Consider the following 20,905-nt stretch of genomic DNA (forward strand, 5'->3'; position numbering starts at 1 on the left):
AGCTCATCCTCTTCATCCTCCATTGGAATGGTAATTGTGAGGCATAAAAATATAGTAGGGATAGCTGAAAGTCAACAGACTACCCATCTTGTGTAGCCTGCAATGGCATACCTCGGGCTAGCATCTCAGAACACAAATCTGCTACCAGTCTTTTAATTCTGTCTTTGCTTTTTTACGTTGTTCTTTATGTGATCTGGATCTCCATTAACATTTAAAAAGCATTTGCCTGCAAGAAGCAATCAAATAAATGCTATCTTTCCAATTTTTTTTTAATCTAGCACCTACTTTGTGCCAGACAATTTACTCGTGAATGCAGTGGGAATGAAGGGATACAAAAATATAGTAAAGGTATCCCATGCCCTCAAATAGCATACTTTTAAGAAATTAAATCATACTTATGTTATCCATTAGGTTGCTTATTTTGATATCTTCCTTTGCTGAGCTAAGTCAAAGAGAATAAAATTAGTACATTTATTCAAATCTTTCTTGAGTTGGACTGATTAAGTTTAGTACTATAATTCTGGTCCAGGTATCCAGATTGCTGTCCTAAATTTCTTCTTCATTATTATCAATATTAATAATTACTTCTTATTAAACAGCTTGTTACAAGTTGTAGTAGGAATAAAAATGGGCTGCAGTATAAGCTCTAGTACCCTCATCACCTCTTTCTTACATCTCCGATATCCAGAAAGCACTTAGATTTTTATCTATTTCAAAGAGAATAATCTAATCTAGTTATATTAGCAGAAGGTAGCAACAGTAGCAAGAGTTATGCGTACCAGCAACACCATGTCCTGTTATCTAAAATTATTTTGTTGTAGACATGCCCAACTTGAATTTAAAAAGCTAACTTTGGGGGAAATTTAATAGAGGTACTCAATATCCAGTTAGACTAAAACAAATTCATATTTTTAACAGTGATCTGAGTTGGAAAATTTCTGAAATCTTAATCTGGGGACAACTGACCCACCGTTTTGATAAGCAGGCTTTGAGGACTAAATAAGCCTAGATGAAACATCCCATTGCCCAGATTTCTTCACAGATAGAAAGCAATTAATAGTCCAGCCAAGGCCAGGCACAGTGGCTCATGCCTGCAATCCCAGCACTTTGGGAGGCTGAGGCAGGTGGATCACGAGGTCAGGGGTTAGAGACCAACCTGGCCGACATGGTGAAACCTTGTCTCTACTAAAAATACAAAGAAAATTAGCCTGGCATGGTGGCACACACCTGTAATCCCAGCTACTCTGGAGGCTGAGGCGGGAGAATTGCTCAAACCCAGGAGACAGAGGTTACAGTGAACCAAGATTGCACCATTGCACTTCAGACTGGGTGACAGAGCAAGACTCTGTCTTGGGTTAAAAAAAACAAACAACAACAACAACAAAACAGTCCAGCCAACAATTAACAATTCTTCAAAAATTTCCTCTCTGTAATTAACACAGCTTATTTAGCAAAGAGAACAAATAAGCCATGTTAGTAGAAAAATAGTAGAAAATTAGATGTTGATCTTATTTCTCTAAATTTTCCATATAGTAACTTCTCCAGAGTAACGCTTTGTCATACTCTTCCTTCAATCATGTGCTAGATCTAGCACAAAAAGTTTCTCCCAAACATTGTGTAATAAAAATTAAACTTGAAATCAGCTTTTGTTGGTTAAATAAAAAACCTCACTCTGACAGAGTACACATAAACTAATTATATTATAATTAAATCTATTTTTAAACTATTCTTATTCATTTCAGGAAACATTTAATGTTAACTCCCATGGAACATATACTATCTTCAACATTCATTCATTTGTCAAAAAATTACTATAGTTAAGAATTTTCAACAATACTTAATGAGTTAAAGCAGTAGTTTTTAAGAAAAAGTACATTTAAGAAATTTGACAGTATGGGCAGGAAATGGAAATCAAGTGACATATCCTCCACTTGTGATGAGCTTTGATGTTATGACACAATGTAATTTTTTTTTTTTTTTTGAGATGAGTTTTGCTCTTTTGCCCAGGCTGGAGTGGAGTGGCATGATCTCAGTTCACTGCAACCTCCGCACACTCCTCAAGACCCGTGTTGAAGCAATTCTCCTGCCTCAACCTCCCAAGTAGATGGGATTATGGGTGCACACCCCCACACCCAGCATATATATATATATATATATATATATATATATATATATAAATATATATATGTACCTTCTGGCCCAGGTTGGAGTGCAGTGGCATCATGATCTCAGCTCATTGCAACCCCCACCTCCCAGGTTCTAGTGATTCTTGTGCCTGGTGTGCACCACCACATCCAGCTATTTTTTGTATTTTTAGTAGAGACAGTGGTTTGCCATGTTGAGCTCAGGTGATCTATCCGCTTCAACCTCCCAGAGTGCTAGGATTACAGGCATGAGCCACTGCACCCAGCCAACATAGTATAAAGTAATAAAACGTTTTCAAGATGATGATTATTATTATTTGAGATGGAGTCTCACTCTGCTGCCAGGCTGAAGTGCAGTGGTGCAATCTTGACTCACTGCAACCTTCACCTCCTGGGTTCAAGTGATTCTCCTGCCTCAGCCTCCCAAGTAGCTTGAACTACAGGCACGTGCCACCACACCCAGCTAATTTTTGTATTTTTAGTAGAGATGATGTATTTTCACCATGTTGGCCAGGATGGTCTTGATCTCCTGACTTCATGATCCACCCACCTCGGCCTCCGAAAGTGCTGGTATTATAGGTGTGAGCCACCTTACCTGGCCTCAAAATTATTTTTATACTTAATGATAGCGTATTTATATATGGATGTGTATATATACATACATAACGTTAGTATGTATATGGATGTCTACTTGTGTGTGTGTGTGTGTGTGTGTGTGTGTATATATATATACACACACACACACACACAAGTAGTTAATAATTGCAGCTGTCATTCAAAGTTCAAGATCATTTCCAAACTTGCCATAAAGCTGATGACACAGGCATTGGACTCACTTTCTCTTCTTCTGCAAGACACAGTAGTCTATGTTTCTCTTGCCTTTGCCACCTCTAAGACCTTGAAGAGGAGAATTGTTGTTATTAATTAGATAGCCTGTCTTGCAAGCCCTAACTGCTAACACCAGCTCCCCTTGAACAGAGGAGTAAGTGATGATTGGACCCAGTCAATCACAACTCACAGTGCTTTGTGGAGAGGCTTCTGGGCACAGTGCAAATGTAGAGCTAATCCACACTACTATGCTCCACTTACATCTTGACTCTGGAAGCACAGGGAGCCTTGTCCTGGGCCATTCCTTCTCCTCTGTGCACTGCCTATTACAGACTGACTATTGGAGAGGCTCAGAGTCCCCAAAGAAAATGAGACAAAGGAGAGGACAGCCACATGAAATAAAATGAGAGGAAAGAGACATAAAAATGAAAAAAAAATAAAGGAAAAGGAAGAAATAGTAGCATAAGTTGAGTGTTTTATTCCCCACTGTAAACCTCCAGTGATTTGAAATTTACTACCTTTATTGTTTTGCTAAGGCTTCCATAACAAATCACTGCAAACTGGAGGCTTAAACCAGAGTTTATTGCCTTACAGCTCTGGAAGCTACAGATCTGAAATCAAGGTGTCCATGGTATGGATTCCTGTTGAGGATTGCTGTCTAGTGGAATTCTGCCTCTATGCCTGTTTTTCATATCATGTTCCCTCTATGCCTGTATTTCTTGGTATCCAGGTTCCCCTTTTTGATAACACTAGCCACATTGGATTAGGGCCTATCCTAATGACTTATTTTAACTTGATTTCCTCAGTAAAAACTCTATCTCAATATAAGGTCACATTCTGAGGAACTAAAGAATTCAAACATACCAGTTTTTTGTTTGTTTTTTTGAGGGGCACAATTGAATCCTCAATACCACATCACTGTATTTTAATCTCTGTGTTTGCACTAGAAAACCTGGTCTTCCTCCATGGTCTTTATGTCACCAAAAGGTAATTCCCAACTTACATGCCCAAATCATAGACATCCTAGACAACTCCCTCTCTCTTTCCCCATGTGCTTATCCATCCATCACAAAGTGGCATCTTATTTCGCTCCCTAAGCACTGCTTTGGGCCATGTATACCTCCACCTCACCCCTACCCTGCACAAGGGGTCACCTCTCAAGTACACTTGTAACCCACTTATGCAATTTACCATCCTCCATTGAAGACAGGGTGTTCTTTTCTTTTCTTTTTTTTTTTTTTTTTTTTTGTGAGACAGTTTTGTTCTTTGTTGCCCAGTCTGGAGTAGTGCAGTGGCGTGATCTTGGCTCACTGCAACCTCTGCCTCCTGGGTTCAAGCAATTCCCCTGACCCAGCCTCCCGAGTAGCTGGGATTATAGGTACCAGTCACCATGACTGGCTAATTTTTGTATTTTCAGTAGAGATGAGGTTTCACCATGTTGGCCAGGCCGGTCTCAAACTCCTGACCTCAGGTGATCTGCCCGCCTCGGCCTCCCAAAGTGCTAGGATTACAGGCATAAGCCACCATGCCCAGAGTGCTCTTTTCAAAGTGCAGATGTCATCTGACTATGCCCCAACTCAAGACCTTTCAGTGGTAGCCCATTATTCATAGAATTAAGACCTTCAACCCTGTGGCCCCGACAACCTCTGTGACTCCTCTGGCCCCATGTTTTTGCAGGCTCATTCCCCATCTCTCAGGGCTCCTGTTCTTCATGCTGCCTCCTGCAGAAGCCTCTGTCTGAGCTCTTCATTCTCCACTTCACCCTTGCTTCAACTCTCAACTCTTCAGAAGAAACTCTGTCCTTCTTCAGAGGAAGCAGCCCCCTTTCTAGAGCCCCAGAAAATGTTCCTGCTTAGCATTCAGCACAGAGGCAATTTTATACATAGAGCAGTCCCCACATTAGCTGCAGGTGATACATTCCAAGACCCCCAGTAGATGCCTGAAACCACACATAGTACTGAAGCCAGTTGCTGTCAATCAGAACATGTTTCTGTTAATGTCTTTCAACTCACAAACTGAATGCCTTCTCCATCCCAACTAAGCCCTTAACATACACACTGGTTGTAACTTTTGCAGTTTGAGGTATGACAGCAAAACTAGTATGAATTTCTTTTTTCCTTCTATATAATTTTGCAGAGTTAGGAGATTCATTTTTACTGTAGATCTTAGCAACCTCAGCATACAATTTTTCTCTTTCCTTACTAAGAACTTTCACCTTTTCACTTAAAGGAAACACTTGAAAGTTCTCTTTGGCATGTTCAAATTGCCGACATCACTACTCTTGCACTTTGGGGCCATTATTAAGTAAAATAAAGTTTCCTTAAACAGGAGGACTGCAATACCACAACAATAGATTTGATAACTGAGATGGCTTGCAAGTGACTGATGGGCAAGAGGCTTCTCCAGCCAGATACTCTGGATAGAGATGATTCACGTGCCAGGTGGGATGGAGTGGAATGGCACAAGATTTCATCAAGCTACTCAGAATGGCATGCAAGTCAAGACTCAGGAATTGTTTCTGGAATTTCCCATTTAGTATTTTTTGGCCGCTGTTAAGAGTGGGTAATTGAAACCACAAAAAACAAAACTGCTGATGAAGGGAGACAACTGTACTTGGGAAATTTTTGAATTAATGTCTTTCTCCTCCTCCTCTCACACATATACCCCATGAAAATAGGAATAGTTTGTTGTTGTTGTTGTTTACCATTATATTTCTAGCATTGATACAGGTCCCCATACATAGGTGGGACTCAAAATATATGGTGATGTTAAAAATCTGATTTGCCATTATAATTATTTGAAAAAGCCATAGGCAGATCACTCTGTAAGTATCAGGGAAGAACTTTGTAGAAGAGTTCTGAAACTATTTCAGTAGGTATGATAACAAATTTAAAGAAAAACACAACTTAAGATTTTAGGAAGGAAGTACAAATGAAGGTAATAGGAAAGGCCCATTTGTGCTTAACGAGGAAGGAGTGTTAAAAAGTTAGCTTTGGGCTGGACACGGTGTCTCACGCCTGTAATACCAGCACTTTGGGAGGCCATGGTGGGTGGATCATGAGGTCAAGAGATCGAGACCATCCTGGCCAACATGGTGAAACTCCGTCTCTGCTAAAAATACAAAAATTAGCTGAGCGTGGTGGCATGCACCTGTAGTCCCAGCTACTCGGGAGGCTGAGGCAGGAGAATCACTTGAACCCGGGAGGTGAAGTTTGCAGTGAGCCAAGATTGCATCCCTGCACTCCAACTTGGCAACAGAGCAAGACTCCATCTAAAAAAACAAAACAAAACAAAACAAAACAAAGTTAGGTTCATAGATCTAAAATGAAACAGAGGGTCAAGCCAAACTCCAGGTACTAGTTCTCATAAAAACTATCAATGTGCATTGATATTTCTGCCTCATTGCAATAATACTCACAATATTGGTACCACAGGGGGCTCTGAACACACGCTGACACTTTATTTTTACTGTTGAATGCAATAATGTTGTTTTGTATAGCAAAGCGTGATACTCCCTCTGGTAGCTTGCTGTCTGCATTAAACATATCTTCAGAAGCATTTTCCTTTTTATCAAAGAAAAGGGATATTTTAGAGCCACAGTTGACTTTACACATCTTTAATTCCAGAGCCTTAGTTTACAGATGAATTGAGGCCGAGAACAATAAAATATTCTATAACCAGTCAACTCTTGTATATTGAATACAATTGCAGAAGGCCATCTCAGACAGTAATACAACTAAGCAAATGTCATTTTCCTCAACAAGAACAGTTCCTCCCTGGGGTCTCTTTATGCTGATTCACTCTTCACTCCAGAATATTGTCAACTCTGATGCTCCAGCTTTTACTGTTCCACCTAGAAGGTAACCACAACATTTATCATCCAAATCAGGGTAGTTATGTGAGTGCCCAGGGACACTATTGACTGTTACCTTGGGACAACAGGTGTAAACCCTGACTATTGTGCAAGCCAGGATGAATGGGCACGTTAACACTCCATGACATTTTTTAGAAGAAACACCTTCACAGATGTTCAGTAAGTAGCATTTTATCTCCTCTTCAAGAGTGCATCTGAAAAATCATCCACTTTTAGAAGAGTGGGTATCACGTTTGGTGTGCTCTTTCACAAGTTGTAATAGTGCTACTGTAGGTCATTTCTAGTCCTGCTGTGTGTCATACATACCCGACAGACAAAAGCAGTAGGAGGTGATCTAAGAAATAGACAAAACTCTATATCTGGTGACTCACGCCTGTAATCCCAGCACTTTAGGAAGCCAAGGCAGGAGGATCACTTGAGCCCAGGAGTTTGAGACAAACCTGGCCAACATGGTGAAACCCTGTCTCTACTAAAAGTACAAAAAATTGCTGGGCATGATGGTGGGTACATGTAATTTCAGCTACTAGGGAGGCTAAAACAGGAAAATTGCTTGAGCCTGGGAGGCGGAGGTTACAGTGAGCCAAAATCATGCCACTGCACTCCAGCCTGAGCAACAGAGCAAGACTTCATCTAAAAAAAAATAAATAAATAAATAAACCTCTGTAACAAAAAGATTCCTCAGTTCACAGGATGTGGCACTTTTTCTGAGAAAGTTCTGCCATCCCCATATTGGTTGCTAGCAATATTTATTACCAGTTATATTAAGTTATTTACTAACCTCTCTTATCCTGAAGAGGTAACCATAGACTCCTGATTGGCCACTCTTTCCAAAACATACACAACCAACATATATACATACACTCAGAATGCTTTAACTTCTTATCAACAAGAGATGAAAACTAGAATCAAAGTGAAAACTAGTTGGCTCATTTGATCAAAAGTGAAATCACAAATGCCAGGCAATGCTTGTGTTCTACACTATTGGGAAATTTTAAGGGTCCATGGCCCAAAATAAATAAATAGGGTTTCCTTTAGAGAAATGGGTTGAAGCCAGGTCATGGAGTCAAGGCTTGTCTAGGCTTCCATCTCTTAAGAGGCTCATGGGCACCAGCATTTACCCTATATTCAACCACATTGCCCTAAACCACTCCAATGGATTGACTTATCTTTCTTGATGTCAGTTTAAACCTGTTAAGGCCTGCTTATAAGGTAATCAATTACAACACTAACTCTGTATAGTTGAATAAAGAATATTTTCAGTTTCCCTTTTTGTCACCTCACACTTTATCATCTCCAGAAGGGAGGCAGCCTTTGATAGTATTATCTCAGGCCCTGAGCCATCACAAAAGCAAACTCAATTCCCCTATTTTTCATTATTTTTCCACTAACTCAGTACTAGCTCTAACTACCCTTACAGCAAAAATAAAAACCAAGTAAAAATGGCATCATGTCCTCATAATATTGTGAGGTTTGGGGGAACTTTTCAATATTAGTAACTAAAAATACATTAGCTCACTAATGTTAGTCATTTTATCTCTATTCTTCCCGGAAAGCCAATGAAGCTTTTAGCTGTCCAATTTCCTCTTACTGGTTGAGAGGTAGATATGCAGTCCAGTATTTGTGTAACGAGCTTGCTAAGTTTCCCATCTTATTTTGAGTTCCTGAATCTCACCACTGTTGCCCTGTTTTGAAAGCTGCCTTACCCTCAAGTATAGCAGAATCCAGTATAATTAAGGAAAATTAAAGAAACAGTCCAGTAAAAACATTTATGTTAATATTTAGTCAGGGAAAATTTGCCGTAATGTTTAAAGAGAATAGCATAAGCTATGTTATTACTAATCATGAGTGAGTAATTAAATAAAAAATTAAACACATTTCTAAAGGCTAAAATGAAATCCAAGTTGATTACAGGTCAACAAGATAGAGCTCTTGCCTTAAAAAGCCTTAAAAAGCATGATTCTTCCTTTTAATAACTATTGTTTGAGTGTGTCAGCATGCCACACTCCAGAAAAAGCACAAAAGTGGATGTGGCAAGAGTTCTACCCTTAGTGATTTTACAGTCAAGGAAAGGGAATCAGATAAACACAGGTAATACAAAATGCACACATAAAAGTGCAACCCAAAAACTTTACCTTGTATGATTGTATTAATATTAAGTGACCGTATATTTATACAATGTCTAAAACTGACATATGGTATTAAGCATGATATAAATGCTCATTAAGTACATAAACAAATGTATACAATATATATGCCATAAGATAGGCACAATCAAACACAATATAAAATTAGAGGTAGATAAGAAATAGTTGAAAAGATCTGGCATGATTCCATAAAAAAGGGACATATAATGGATGAGAAAAGTGACAGCAGAATTATGAAAGGATGTTATTAAAGCAAAAGGAGAAACCATTAGCCCAGGTGATATGAATGTAGGGTGGAAGATTGGTCTTTAAAAGCAAGTTGGGCAGTAATGGGATGCAGAAAATGTTTTTGTAATATTTGTTAGCCTTATATTGTTTGGGGATGATAAATAAAAGCAAATCTTTTTTTTTGTGGGGTGGGGAGAAGTCTCACTCTTGTCACCCTCCACCTCCTGGGTTCAAGTGATTCTCCTGCCTCAGGCTCCTGAGTAGCTGGGATTACAAGCACCTGCCACCACGCCCAGCTAATTTTTGTATTTTTAGTGGGGACAGGGTTTCACCATGTTGGCAAGGCTGGTCTCGAACTCCTGACCTCAGACAATCCACCTGCCTCGGCCTCCCAAAGTGCTGGGATTACAGGTGTGAACCACTGCACCTGGCCAAAAGTCAAATCATTTTTAAGTCATCAACCTATCTTACTAAAGTCAGGTGTATAGCTATGCAAAGGTCACAGAGAAGTATCATGTACCATCTCTTTAATGATGATTATTGCTATTTTGCTACTTTTATAGAGATAAGGAATACTTGACATTGTTGTAGCTTTATATGTTCAAGTTGGCATGCTTAGTCTTAAAGCTGTTGTTTGGAGATTTAACAATGTGATTAGCTAACAGTTTCTTAGAACTTTGTCCTGGTTCACTCCTTTCTGTTATCAACTCTATGGAGAAATTCCTTGTAGACAAGGCTCAATTCTCGGTTTTATTTTTTTAGAGATGAAATTCACTGTCTCTGTTCTTTCCTAGCTCAGACTTTCTCTGCTGGTAGATTGGGAACAGATTAGGTGCGGAATCCATTACATTCACCCTTGTACCTCCAGCATCTCTAGCACAACATCATATAGTAAATCCTCATGGGCCGTGACTCAGATTGGATGAATTGGGTTGGAATGTATCAGAGTAAATAAGGAATAAAACATTTCCCTTTATTATAATTTTAAAACAAATTTTAATTAAGGTATAAAGTGAAAAATATATAAAGTAGCATTTATTATGTATCTCAAATGGCCCTTCTTTACCATCGGTTTTTACAAACTGTTTTGGATAGATACTACTGTATCCATCAGATAGATTTGATTCGAAACTGAAAGTGATTTCATCATAGTAAGCTGATAAAATATGATGAATGCATTTCAACAAGGTATCCAACCTAGGGTAATACTAATTGAACTTGCAAGCTTTAAATAAAACCTGTTTAAAAATAGCTCATCTTCATATGTTGCTAAAAATCGTTTGTATCCCAGAAAACTTGCAGAACTTTATGAGACTTTCAGTGCAATTACCTCTTTTTAAGAGACAGATAAAAACTAACATCATATACCAGATTGATATAATAACTAGATGAATACATTTATTAATTTGCATCATGGAAAAAGCCCTCGAAGCCTAAATAATATGCCACATTTAGTTGTCAAGCAATGATTTCTACCCACTAGTGGTGTAATACTTTAAAAGGATCATTTTGTAACAAAGGGGTGCTGTTACAAGGTGCACACTCCTGAAAGTTTAACCAGTGCTGTTACAAATAATAGTTTTAGTAGTTTCCTGGAAATGAACAGCTGCCTATAGATATGTCATTTTATTTGTCCACTTGTTGCATATAAAACAATTCAAAAGTAGAAGTAGAAAAGGTAAAAAGAACTTACAGTGTAAGTTAATATACATTATATATATGAATACCTTTCCAGTCACCTTAACACCTTACACAACAATTGGAAAAGTCCTCTAAATGAAAATTACATTTGGTCTAATATATCTGAAATAATGACCATGTTATTTGTAACAGAAGAAATTTTCTAAAGAAATTATCAGTCATGTGATTCAACAAAGTGCACCTAGAATCTGCGTGGTTATGTCTTCAGCTCTCATTTGTTGATAGAAGTTCTATTTCATGAGCTAGCCGACTTTCCTAGAAAAAGTATATACTCTCTCTCTGGATTGATTCTCCTTTTACTTTTTCTTTATATCTCGGAGGATGTGGCCCTAAGAAGTATTCTGTTGAGCTGCGGAAATGATTCATAAGACAGAAACAAAGTGTTTTTCTTTTAAACTTTTAAGACTAGAGACTAGGAAGATTTGAGAATTTTTTTTTTCAAACATAAAACTATAGAATAAGCCAGGCAAAAAAGGGCACATATGGAATAATTTCTTTTATGTCAAGCTCAAAAACAGTCACAGCTAGTCAATTGATGGTCTTGTCTTGATAGTGGTCTTCTTCGCGGGGACGGCGGGGAAGACGTCTGGGATGCTGGTACCTGGTGTGTTTCTGGATGTGGGTGCTGGTGACCTGAGTGCATTCAGTTTGTGAATAATCATTAGCTATTCATTTATCCTTTGGGTCTATACTATATATCAAGAAGAAAAAATCAAAATAAACAACAGGAATGAAAAGCATTCAGATTTCCTTTTCCCAATTCCTGTAATCTATTTGGAAGGGGACCATATTAGTCACAAATCACAATAATCCTGTTGTCCAAAATCACAACACTATTTAGCAGCAGAACCAGAACTGGATAATGGAACATCTGGCCCCATGCCTTGTGGCTTTGGTTTTGGATTTGTTGCTTTGTTTCGTTTTAAATCAAAAGCTGCCCTAACCTCTAAGACCCATGACAATGACACAGTGTGCTGGCAGGAAGCCTGTTGACCTTTTTTTATGAGCGAAAGCTGTTTGCCATGTTGCAGGTGAGCTTTGTGAGGAGAAGCTGGACTTCTGTGCCCAGGACCTGAACCCTTGCCAGCATGACTCCAAGTGCATCCTAACTCCAAAGGGATTCAAGTAAGTCAAAAGCTGCCTTTTGGCTCACAGTCAAGGTAGGGGATGCGTTATTTGAGGAGCCCTTCTTCTCCTTCATCCTTGGCTTCACACCTCTGCTCAGGATTAAAGGAACCTACTCACTAGTATCGTTGAAATTTTTTAATTGTCCATATACAGTATAGACTTTCTGTTTAGTACACTAAAGAAAAATGAAGGCCAGACATGATGGCTCGTGCCTGTAATCCCAGCACTTTAGGAGACCAAGGCAGGACGATCACAAGTTCAAGAAGTCAAGACCATCCTGGCCAACATAGTGAAACCCCATCTCTACTAAAAATACAAAAATTGGCTGGGTGTGGTGACGCACGCATGTAGTCCCAGCTACTCAGGAGGCTGAGGTGGGAGAATCGCTTGAACCCGGGAGGCAGAGGTTGCAGTGAGCTGAGACTTTGCCATTGCATTTCAACCTGGGTGACAGAGTGAGACTCCATCTCAAAAGAAATAAACAAATAAACAAATAAATAAATAAACAAAAGAAGAAGTATTTTCTTTTCATCCATGATTTCTTTTGTGTGAAGTCACTTATGACACAGCCTTTGAAAACACTTACCTAAATTTATTTGAAGGCCCATCCAGTGACATTTGTAATATCTTTCAGATACTTCATTATCTTAAGGTAAGTCTGTGGTAAAATAGAGAATTTGATTTTAATGGAACTGAAGATGTTATAGTCTGAAACAATAATTTCACTCTCCAAGGTGAGAAAGATAGAGTGACCATATGTCTCAGGCTGACCCAGAGAGTCCCAGGCAATGCCTGTGAGGGTCACTGTAATTATTGATAGTTCCTTTTCCATCTTCAATATTTTTCACATGAGGTGATAAAGCATTATAACCACGCATAGTGTACAACTTCAAGTGAACACAGAACTTCAAAAATCACTTCTTTTTTCCTCCCCAGTGATATTCCTGAAATGTTTGCTATCAAATTATGTGGTTCCTTTGCTACCATCCTGAAACAGTTTAAGGATCTTTCACCAGCAACTTCTCTTTTTAGAGCTGGCAGTAGTTGAGAGATCATCTAGTCCAAATTCTTCATTTTAAACATGAGGAAACCATGGCTCACAGAGGTTATCTGACTGTCCAGAGATCTTAAGATTATTTATTGGCAGAGCTAGAGCTAGGATTTATACTTTCCAGTTGGGTGATTTTTTTTACTATGTGTTACCTGTAAGAGTTTTATAGTTTATTAACATTACAGTTGCTTTTGTATAGCAAATAAGCTGGATTCTTAGGAATTACACAGTCTGGTACAGGAATTGAGCTGTGCTTACTTCGGACAACTAGCAAACAGCATTGTTGTTACTTCAAGCAATATTTACTGAGTGCCTGCCATGGCCAGAGCACATGGTAATAATACCATCTTATGATTTTGTAGTCCTTTATAGCAATTCACCTTCACTTACTTCATCTTCTTAGTGAAATGACCCAAGCTCAATTGCCATAGGATTCAGAGAATTAACAATCACTCAGGTCAGGATGAATTTTATACGAGAAGATGGGATTTGAACTGGATTGCTAAGATATTTATACTTACTGAACAGATTATCAGGTATTTTAAGTTGGGTGGGAGAGTGGGGTCAGAATCGCCAGATTTTCACTGCTTCTCAAATATCAAACTAAATTAAACATTTATTCTCAAGCTTTCTTTTGACAATGTGCTTTTACTTTAATTTGGTTTAAAATCCAAAACCGTAGAACATGTAGATACTGTTGTAGCACCTCCAGATTCCCTACAATGTCTTTTCGAAAAAGGAAATAATAAATTTGATTCTATTTTGCATTATATTTTAGTTTACAACCCTATGCAAAAATCCAATGTTATTTCATTTTCACTTTATACAAAATTCTACATTATATTTTATTCAACCAAACACTGTAGGTAAGTTGTTTTTAGTCCTCATGTCAATGGTACGCTCACAATTTAATTTGGCAAATTGAAAACACATCACTTACATAATAAATATCATTTCTTAAAGAAATTAGCCAGTAAGGCAAATTTTCCAGAACTTCTCATCTGCTGAACAGATTTCACAAGACTTTATGCATTGTAAATATGATATAAAGTGTTAGTAAGACTTAATTGAAACCATTAAAAAATAAGTGAGTTTGTCTGCAAAAAGACTAATCCTTAATTAAATATCTCCTTTCACTATCAAATAGATTGGACACTCTTAAATGTGCATTTTGCTGCATTATGAACTAACTGATTGGAAACCAACTGTTTTCAGTCATGATTCGTGAGCTTGTTTCATAGCTGTGTGTGTGTTTAGCAGAAAACAGGTTAAGTCAGTGTGTGTGCTCGTACTCCTGACTTATAAATGATTGCACATTGTGGGAAAGGTAGCTGCAGAAAGAAAATAGACTTAAATTTTGTGAATGATGTGAAACTGCTAAAGAAAATCTCTACTGACAAATGTTGTTTAGACTAGTTATACTATGTTACTTCAACTTCATTTTCTTATTACTAAGCTAACAGAACTGGTTTTACTTTTACTGCTTTATTATATACCTCATAAATCTCCCAAATTGCTTTGAAGTATTTTTAGACTATGATACACCATAAGCAGTATTTTCAAACATGCATCTTATGTAGCCAGCTTTTGGGCTTCTAAACAGTGTGTTTTATATTCTATGCTTCTTCCTCGCTCCTCTCAAATAATAGAGTTGAAGGAATGTGATAGGTTTTACTGATAATACAAACTAAGGAATTCTTATTTAAATTTTTTCTTTCTGTTTTGAAACTCAGTCTAAGGAGCGAAAGAAGGACAAAAATGTTGGACATAATGTAGCTCCAAGCTCTCATGGTCTTGAAAAATAGTATGTGGAGAGAAGAGAATATAAAATAGCTCTTAGACAGCCACTGTGGTGGATGTGTGGTTCTCTTATCTTTCACTTTGATTTCTTTTTTCAGATAAATAATTCAGAGTGTTTCAAAGCATTTCTTCTTTCTTTTAATGCTTGGCACTTCAACGGCTCTGCTCGCATTGACATTGATGGAAGTTCTCTTCTCGGGCCTTGTCCATCTATTTGAGAATGTATATGGCCACTTAGGGTCGATTTAACTTCAGACTTGTTTACTTTGCTTTGTTATGATTTAGCATTAAAACCAACTGGCTGAAAAGCAAGCATGCTTATGCAGTGAGCTCATTTTATTTCTTAATTCATACATTCAGAGCTGAAAGTCTGTTTGCTACTCTTAGAGGCTATATACTCCCATTTGTTTTAATTCAACCACTCTCCAGTAACTCACAAATCCTGATTTTGCATTTTCAGACAAAACCTTTAACATTCAGTAATGCCACGTTCACTTGGGTGTTTTTAATTATCCTTACTTCAAATACTAATAGCTTTGAAATACAAAAGTGGATAATTAGTACAGGCTAAACCCTAAAAACTTTCATAGAATTATAAAGATGTATGTAGAGAATTATTCTAAAACACAGCCATTTATAGATCATGCATCATATATAAAAAGTATACTAATTACTTTACACATAGTTACGTTTAATCTTTAAACGGGTGAGGTGGAATTATATACATGTTGAAGATGAGGAAAAGAACACTTACAGAGATTAGGTAATTTAGTCAAGATTATGTACACCTTATGCTAAGTGAAATAAGCCAGACGTAGTAAGACAAATACTGGATGATCTCACTTATAGGTAGAATTTTAAAATGTCAAACTTATAGAAAAACAAATTAGAAGGGTGGTTACCAGGAATTGGGGTGAAGATGAGAGGATGTTGGTTAGTGGCATACATTTTCAGTTAGAAGATGAAAAATTAGTTCTAGAGACCTGATATCACAGCATGGTGACTGTAGTTAATAATACTGTATTATATACTTGAAATTTGCTAAGAGAGCAGATGTGAAATATTTTCACCACAGAAGAAAAAAGGCAACTATGTGAGGTGATGGATATGTTAATTAGCTAGACTGTGATAATTATTTCACAATGCATGTATGTATAAAATATCACCATGTATATCTTTAAAATATAATGATTTTAGTTTTCAATTATACCATAATAAATCTGGAATGAAGTTGATAACATACACTTAAGAATGAAGCCAGGATATAATAATGCCACTGCACTCCAGCCTGGGGGACACAGTGATACTCCATCTCAAAAAAAAAAAAAAAAAAAAACAATGAAATCAGGGCACAAACACAGTTCTGTATACCTACAAAGCCCGAATTCTGCAGAGGTAAGTTATAGTTTTCTGATATATACATATATATACACACACACGTATACACATACATATATATACATATTTATGTATATGTATGTGTGTGTGTGTGTGTGTGTGTGTGTGTGTGTGTGTGTATAGTCAGTGAACTCTCTCTTAAACTCAAAACACAAACACTCTTGGAAACCAATGTATAAACCTAATAAATCACAACAGTAGAGTGTTGAGGAAATGGTGGAAGGGTAGAGGGAGGCTTCCAGAAGCCCCTCCTCATTTATGGCCGTACCTGTAGGGGTTCCATGGACCCCTGTAGGTCTGCAGTGCAGTTTGAAAACGGCTGCACCTGCCACACTGCCTTTCTTCACGCAGTTATCAAGTCCTGCATCCTTGGCATCATAACTAGAGATCCCGGTGGTCAGCACTAGAGACGCACAGGTTGAAAAGGAGCCTGCGGAATTAATTAGCCAACAGCATAGTGCAGGGGTTAGAAATACAAGCTTTCTTGTCAGATTGCTTGAGTTTGATTCCTGGCCGTGGCATCTAGAAGTTGAATGTTCTGGGGCAAAGTACTTTACCTCCGTGTTCCTTAGTTTCCTCACCTGTAGACTGGGTGAAATAAAACCACCAACGTCACAGGACCATGGAGAGGATTCAGTGAATCCATTGATGCCAGGTGGTTAGAGCAGGGCCAGAGAAAGTGCGCAGTGGATGTCAGCTGTACTATTACTCCTGGTTCTTCACCATCAGTGCAGCCAAGACCCTTTACCACCATGGTGAACAGACCGAAAACTGTCAGTGGGATCGGCCCCGTGAATTTTGTACCAGTTCCTCTATCCGAACCCATTTTGTCATTCCCGTTCTTCTGTCATTATTATCTGGATTCATTGTGAATTAGGGTATTTATATTTGCTTTTCTTAAAATAATACTTTGTTCTGATGTATCTAGTCTCTGTTGTAAAATTAAAAATGTTAAACATTTTTTAAAAATATGTTTAATATTTCCAGAAAATTTTACAACATAGCTCTTTTATAATCTCAATGATCAAATGAATTAGGCCAAACTGAAAATATAGAGCACCATAAGCAAACAAAATGGAGAGAAAGAAAGGAAGGAAGAGGAAGGAGAGAGAGGGAGGGAGTTACGCTGCTGCTTTATCCTGTTCTTATTTGTACTGTGGTTGCTCACTATCATCAAGGAGATAAAATCACTATTTCTCTGGTAGCTCACAGTGATAGAACATGGAATGCGCTGCAGAACAGTTCTAATTTCTAGGCTTCCACTAATGTTGGGGATCTATGAGCCTACTGTAAGTAAGCATTTTAAAGATGGTGTCATTGTGTCTAGATAAAATGCCTGGTTTACTTATTTTGGCTCCGTTGGGTTTGAAACCATTACCTGCTTGTTCAAACAGATGTGACTGCACACCAGGATACATAGGTGAACACTGCGACGTTGATTTTGATGACTGCCAGGACAACAAGTGTAAAAACGGAGCCCACTGCACGGATGCAGTGAATGGCTATACGTGCATCTGCCCCGAAGGTTACAGGTAAAAGCAGAAATGAATAAGACCTGGTATTCAATAAAACCTAGCACAACAGGGTGACTGTAGTCAGTAATAGCATAATGGTATGCTTTAAAATAATTAAGAGTAAAACTGGATTGTATGTAACACAAAGGATGAATACTTGAAGAGATGGATACCCCATTTTACATAATGTGATTATTATGCATTGCATGCCTGTATCAAAATACCTCTTGTCCCTCATCAGTGTATACACTTACTAGGTACCCACCAAAATTAAAATTAAAAAACTCTAAGACAAAAAGTAGAACTTATAGAAGCAAAGGGTAGAATGATGGTTACCAGGGAGGAGGGGAGAGGGATGACGTCTGGGGAGATGTTGGTCAAAATGTACAAAGTGTCATTTAGACAGGACGAGTAAATTTGGACTATCTATTGTACAGCACAATGATGATTTTGATTAATAGTTAAGAATATTTGAAAACTGGAAAAACAAATGCACATTTATAATATAGAGTTAGGTCATACAGGTCTCAATTCAGATTGGCAATTAGGTAAAATGGTGTTAACATATTTTTTTTCTCTTTATTCTTCAGTGGCTTGTTCTGTGAGTTTTCTCCCCCCATGGTCCTCCCTCGTACCAGCCCCTGTGATAATTTTGATTGTCAGAATGGAGCTCAGTGCATCATCAGAATAAATGAGCCAATATGTCAGTGTTTGCCTGGCTATCAGGGAGAAAAGTGTGAAAAATTGGTCAGTGTGAATTTTATCAACAAAGAGTCTTACCTTCAGATTCCTTCGGCCAAGGTTCGGCCTCAGACAAACATCACACTTCAGGTAAGAGAGTTCTCTCTATCAAGAGGTGATTCGATCTTAAAATTCAGCTTCAAAGAATAAACATTTGCGGTAGCTTGTGAATGATTGATAGTATGTCTTAAATAGACAGTTAAAAACAGAAAATGCTCCTTGTGTGGACAGCGTTAGTAATTATGCTCTTCAACATTTGTGTTTTCAAGACAAGATGAAAACCAAATACTTTTATTCATTTCTTGATAAGCAGACAGTAAAAACAAATATGTCTTTTTGTTTTGTGCACAGGCAAAGGTTTTATTCATTTACTTTTATGACTCTGCAGTTCAGCCTCTGCACAGGGGGGTGCTTTTCTTAGGAAATCTGCAGCCAGGAAGAGTGCAGCTGAGAAAGAACACCTGAATTCAACCAACATTTTTTTTTTTTTTTTTTGAGATGCAGTCTTGCTTTGTTGCCAGGCTGGAGTGCAGTGGCACAATCTCAGGCTTACCACAACCAATGTCTCCCAGGTTTGAGCGATTCTCCTGCTTTAGTAGTAGAGACAGGAGTTCACCATGTTGGCCAGGATGGTCTCAAACTCCTGGCCTCATGTGATCTACCTGCCTCAGCCTCCCAAAGTGCTGGGATTACAGGTGTGAGCCACCGCGCCTGGCCAACCAGCACCTTTTAACTCTTCACCCAGAACTGCGAAGAATGACATGAAATTAACAAACTCAAATTTTAACTTTTTCCACCAACTCACTGTGTACCTTTGATCAAGTCATTTACATCCCTATGGAAGAAGCTGCAGTAGATTAGGGATAAATAAATATAGTGTACATGGGGCGAATTAGGTCTACATATTTGTTTTATCTGATAAATGACTTAGCCAATTTCCTGTAGATGCCACCCCCCCTTTTTTTTCTGTTTTACCCTGATATTCAAGTGAGGGGCAGGGGGTCCTTTTGAGATGAGGAAGAAGAGAATCCTGGAAGGCATGAGTCTCTACCTTCCAGTGTTTATCCCACCATATTGTTATGAGAACTGCACAGTGAGGTTGGGGCTTAAGTCTTAACTTACCTATTAATCCTTTAAAAGCCAAACAGGGATGAAGAACAGGATAAAAAACAAAGATTTCCCCCTACACATGGCATAACTGTGAAGAATCTTTTTTTAATGTGGGAATATAAAAATCCATCCTTGACAATGTAGTCATTTTCACAGCTGCTGTAAATAAAAACAGGAGCAAAAAGAGTAAGTTAGTGAAAATCTCCAGCAAAGAAAGTTCTAAAACATATCCAACATGCTTACTTGAGGATTCCTTATTGTTCTTTTTAAGTTTCTGTATGGATTTATTTGCAACAAAGCAATTTAAGAACAAGTCACCTTTCAAGTAATAATTTCAGCATTATTTTCTCATAGCCATCAGGAAAAAATAAACCGTAGTAAAACTTCTTCACCTCACTTGGCAGTCTCTTTCTGATGAAATATGTTTGGCTGTCTACACATCTTAGTAATGTCAAGGTTACTTTCTACTAGATTGCCACCGATGAAGACAGTGGAATCCTCCTGTATAAGGGTGACAAAGACCATATCGCAGTAGAACTGTATCGGGGGCGTGTTCGTGCCAGCTATGACACCGGCTCTCACCCGGCTTCTGCCATTTACAGGTGAAGATCTCTCAGTTACGGGTAAAGGTGAAAAAAACTGCTTAATGAAGAACTGCTCCTCCTTTATTATTTTGTTATAAGGAGGAGAGAGACTAGGTTGGCTCCAGCAGGACTTAGGATGAGGGTATTAGTGAGAGACCTGGCGGGAACAGAAGGCATGCCCAAATTGGGTAGTTTGAGGAGGGATTTGTAAGGGGACTGCTATGTACAAAGAGGTGACTGGGATAGTACAGTAACCTGGGGCTGGAAACAGGGATGCAGGGAGCTGTTGCTACCCATATGCCTGAAGGATCAAGGGGACGGAGCAACTCATGCTTTGTAAAGGCTTTGTAGAGAGGCTTGCCTGCCAGGAGCTGGGACCTTTAATAGAGGTTTGCAGTAAGCTCTCAAGGAAACAATCAGCTTTTGAAATACACAACTTCACTCTCTTTCTTCCCAAAAATGGCCTGTCTGTGTTCTCCACTGGCCACACTGCATGGTAGGAAAGAAGGAATCTACAGACTCTAGTAATGTAGCTTGCACATGAGCTTCACAGGGCTCAGAGTTGGGTAAAGAAAGTTGGAAGGGAGCTCCAGATAATCAAATGAAGATACCCAGCACTGTAACTTCAGGTTGCCAGTCATACCTCACACATTTATTGAG

General features: G+C 38.3%; 1 protein-coding gene across 9 annotated transcripts in view; it reads left to right on the forward strand.

The window, feature by feature from the left end:
- Positions 1-20,905, forward strand: part of SLIT2 (slit guidance ligand 2) — a 381,892-nt gene that overhangs the window by 336,765 nt on the left and 24,222 nt on the right. For all 9 annotated transcript variants that reach the window (XM_032273416.1, XM_032273409.1, XM_032273421.1 and 6 more), the window contains 4 exons: positions 11,951-12,044; positions 17,691-17,828; positions 18,401-18,641; positions 20,133-20,263. In XM_032273416.1, coding sequence (XP_032129307.1) covers positions 11,951-12,044; positions 17,691-17,828; positions 18,401-18,641; positions 20,133-20,263 — 604 coding nt within the window. The remainder of the gene's footprint in view (positions 1-11,950; positions 12,045-17,690; positions 17,829-18,400; positions 18,642-20,132; positions 20,264-20,905) is intronic.

This window comes from Sapajus apella, unplaced genomic scaffold (genome assembly GCF_009761245.1).
Source record: "Sapajus apella isolate SASKATOON/1434 unplaced genomic scaffold, GSC_monkey_1.0 scaffold5, whole genome shotgun sequence".
NCBI classification, from domain to species: domain Eukaryota; kingdom Metazoa; phylum Chordata; class Mammalia; order Primates; family Cebidae; genus Sapajus; species Sapajus apella.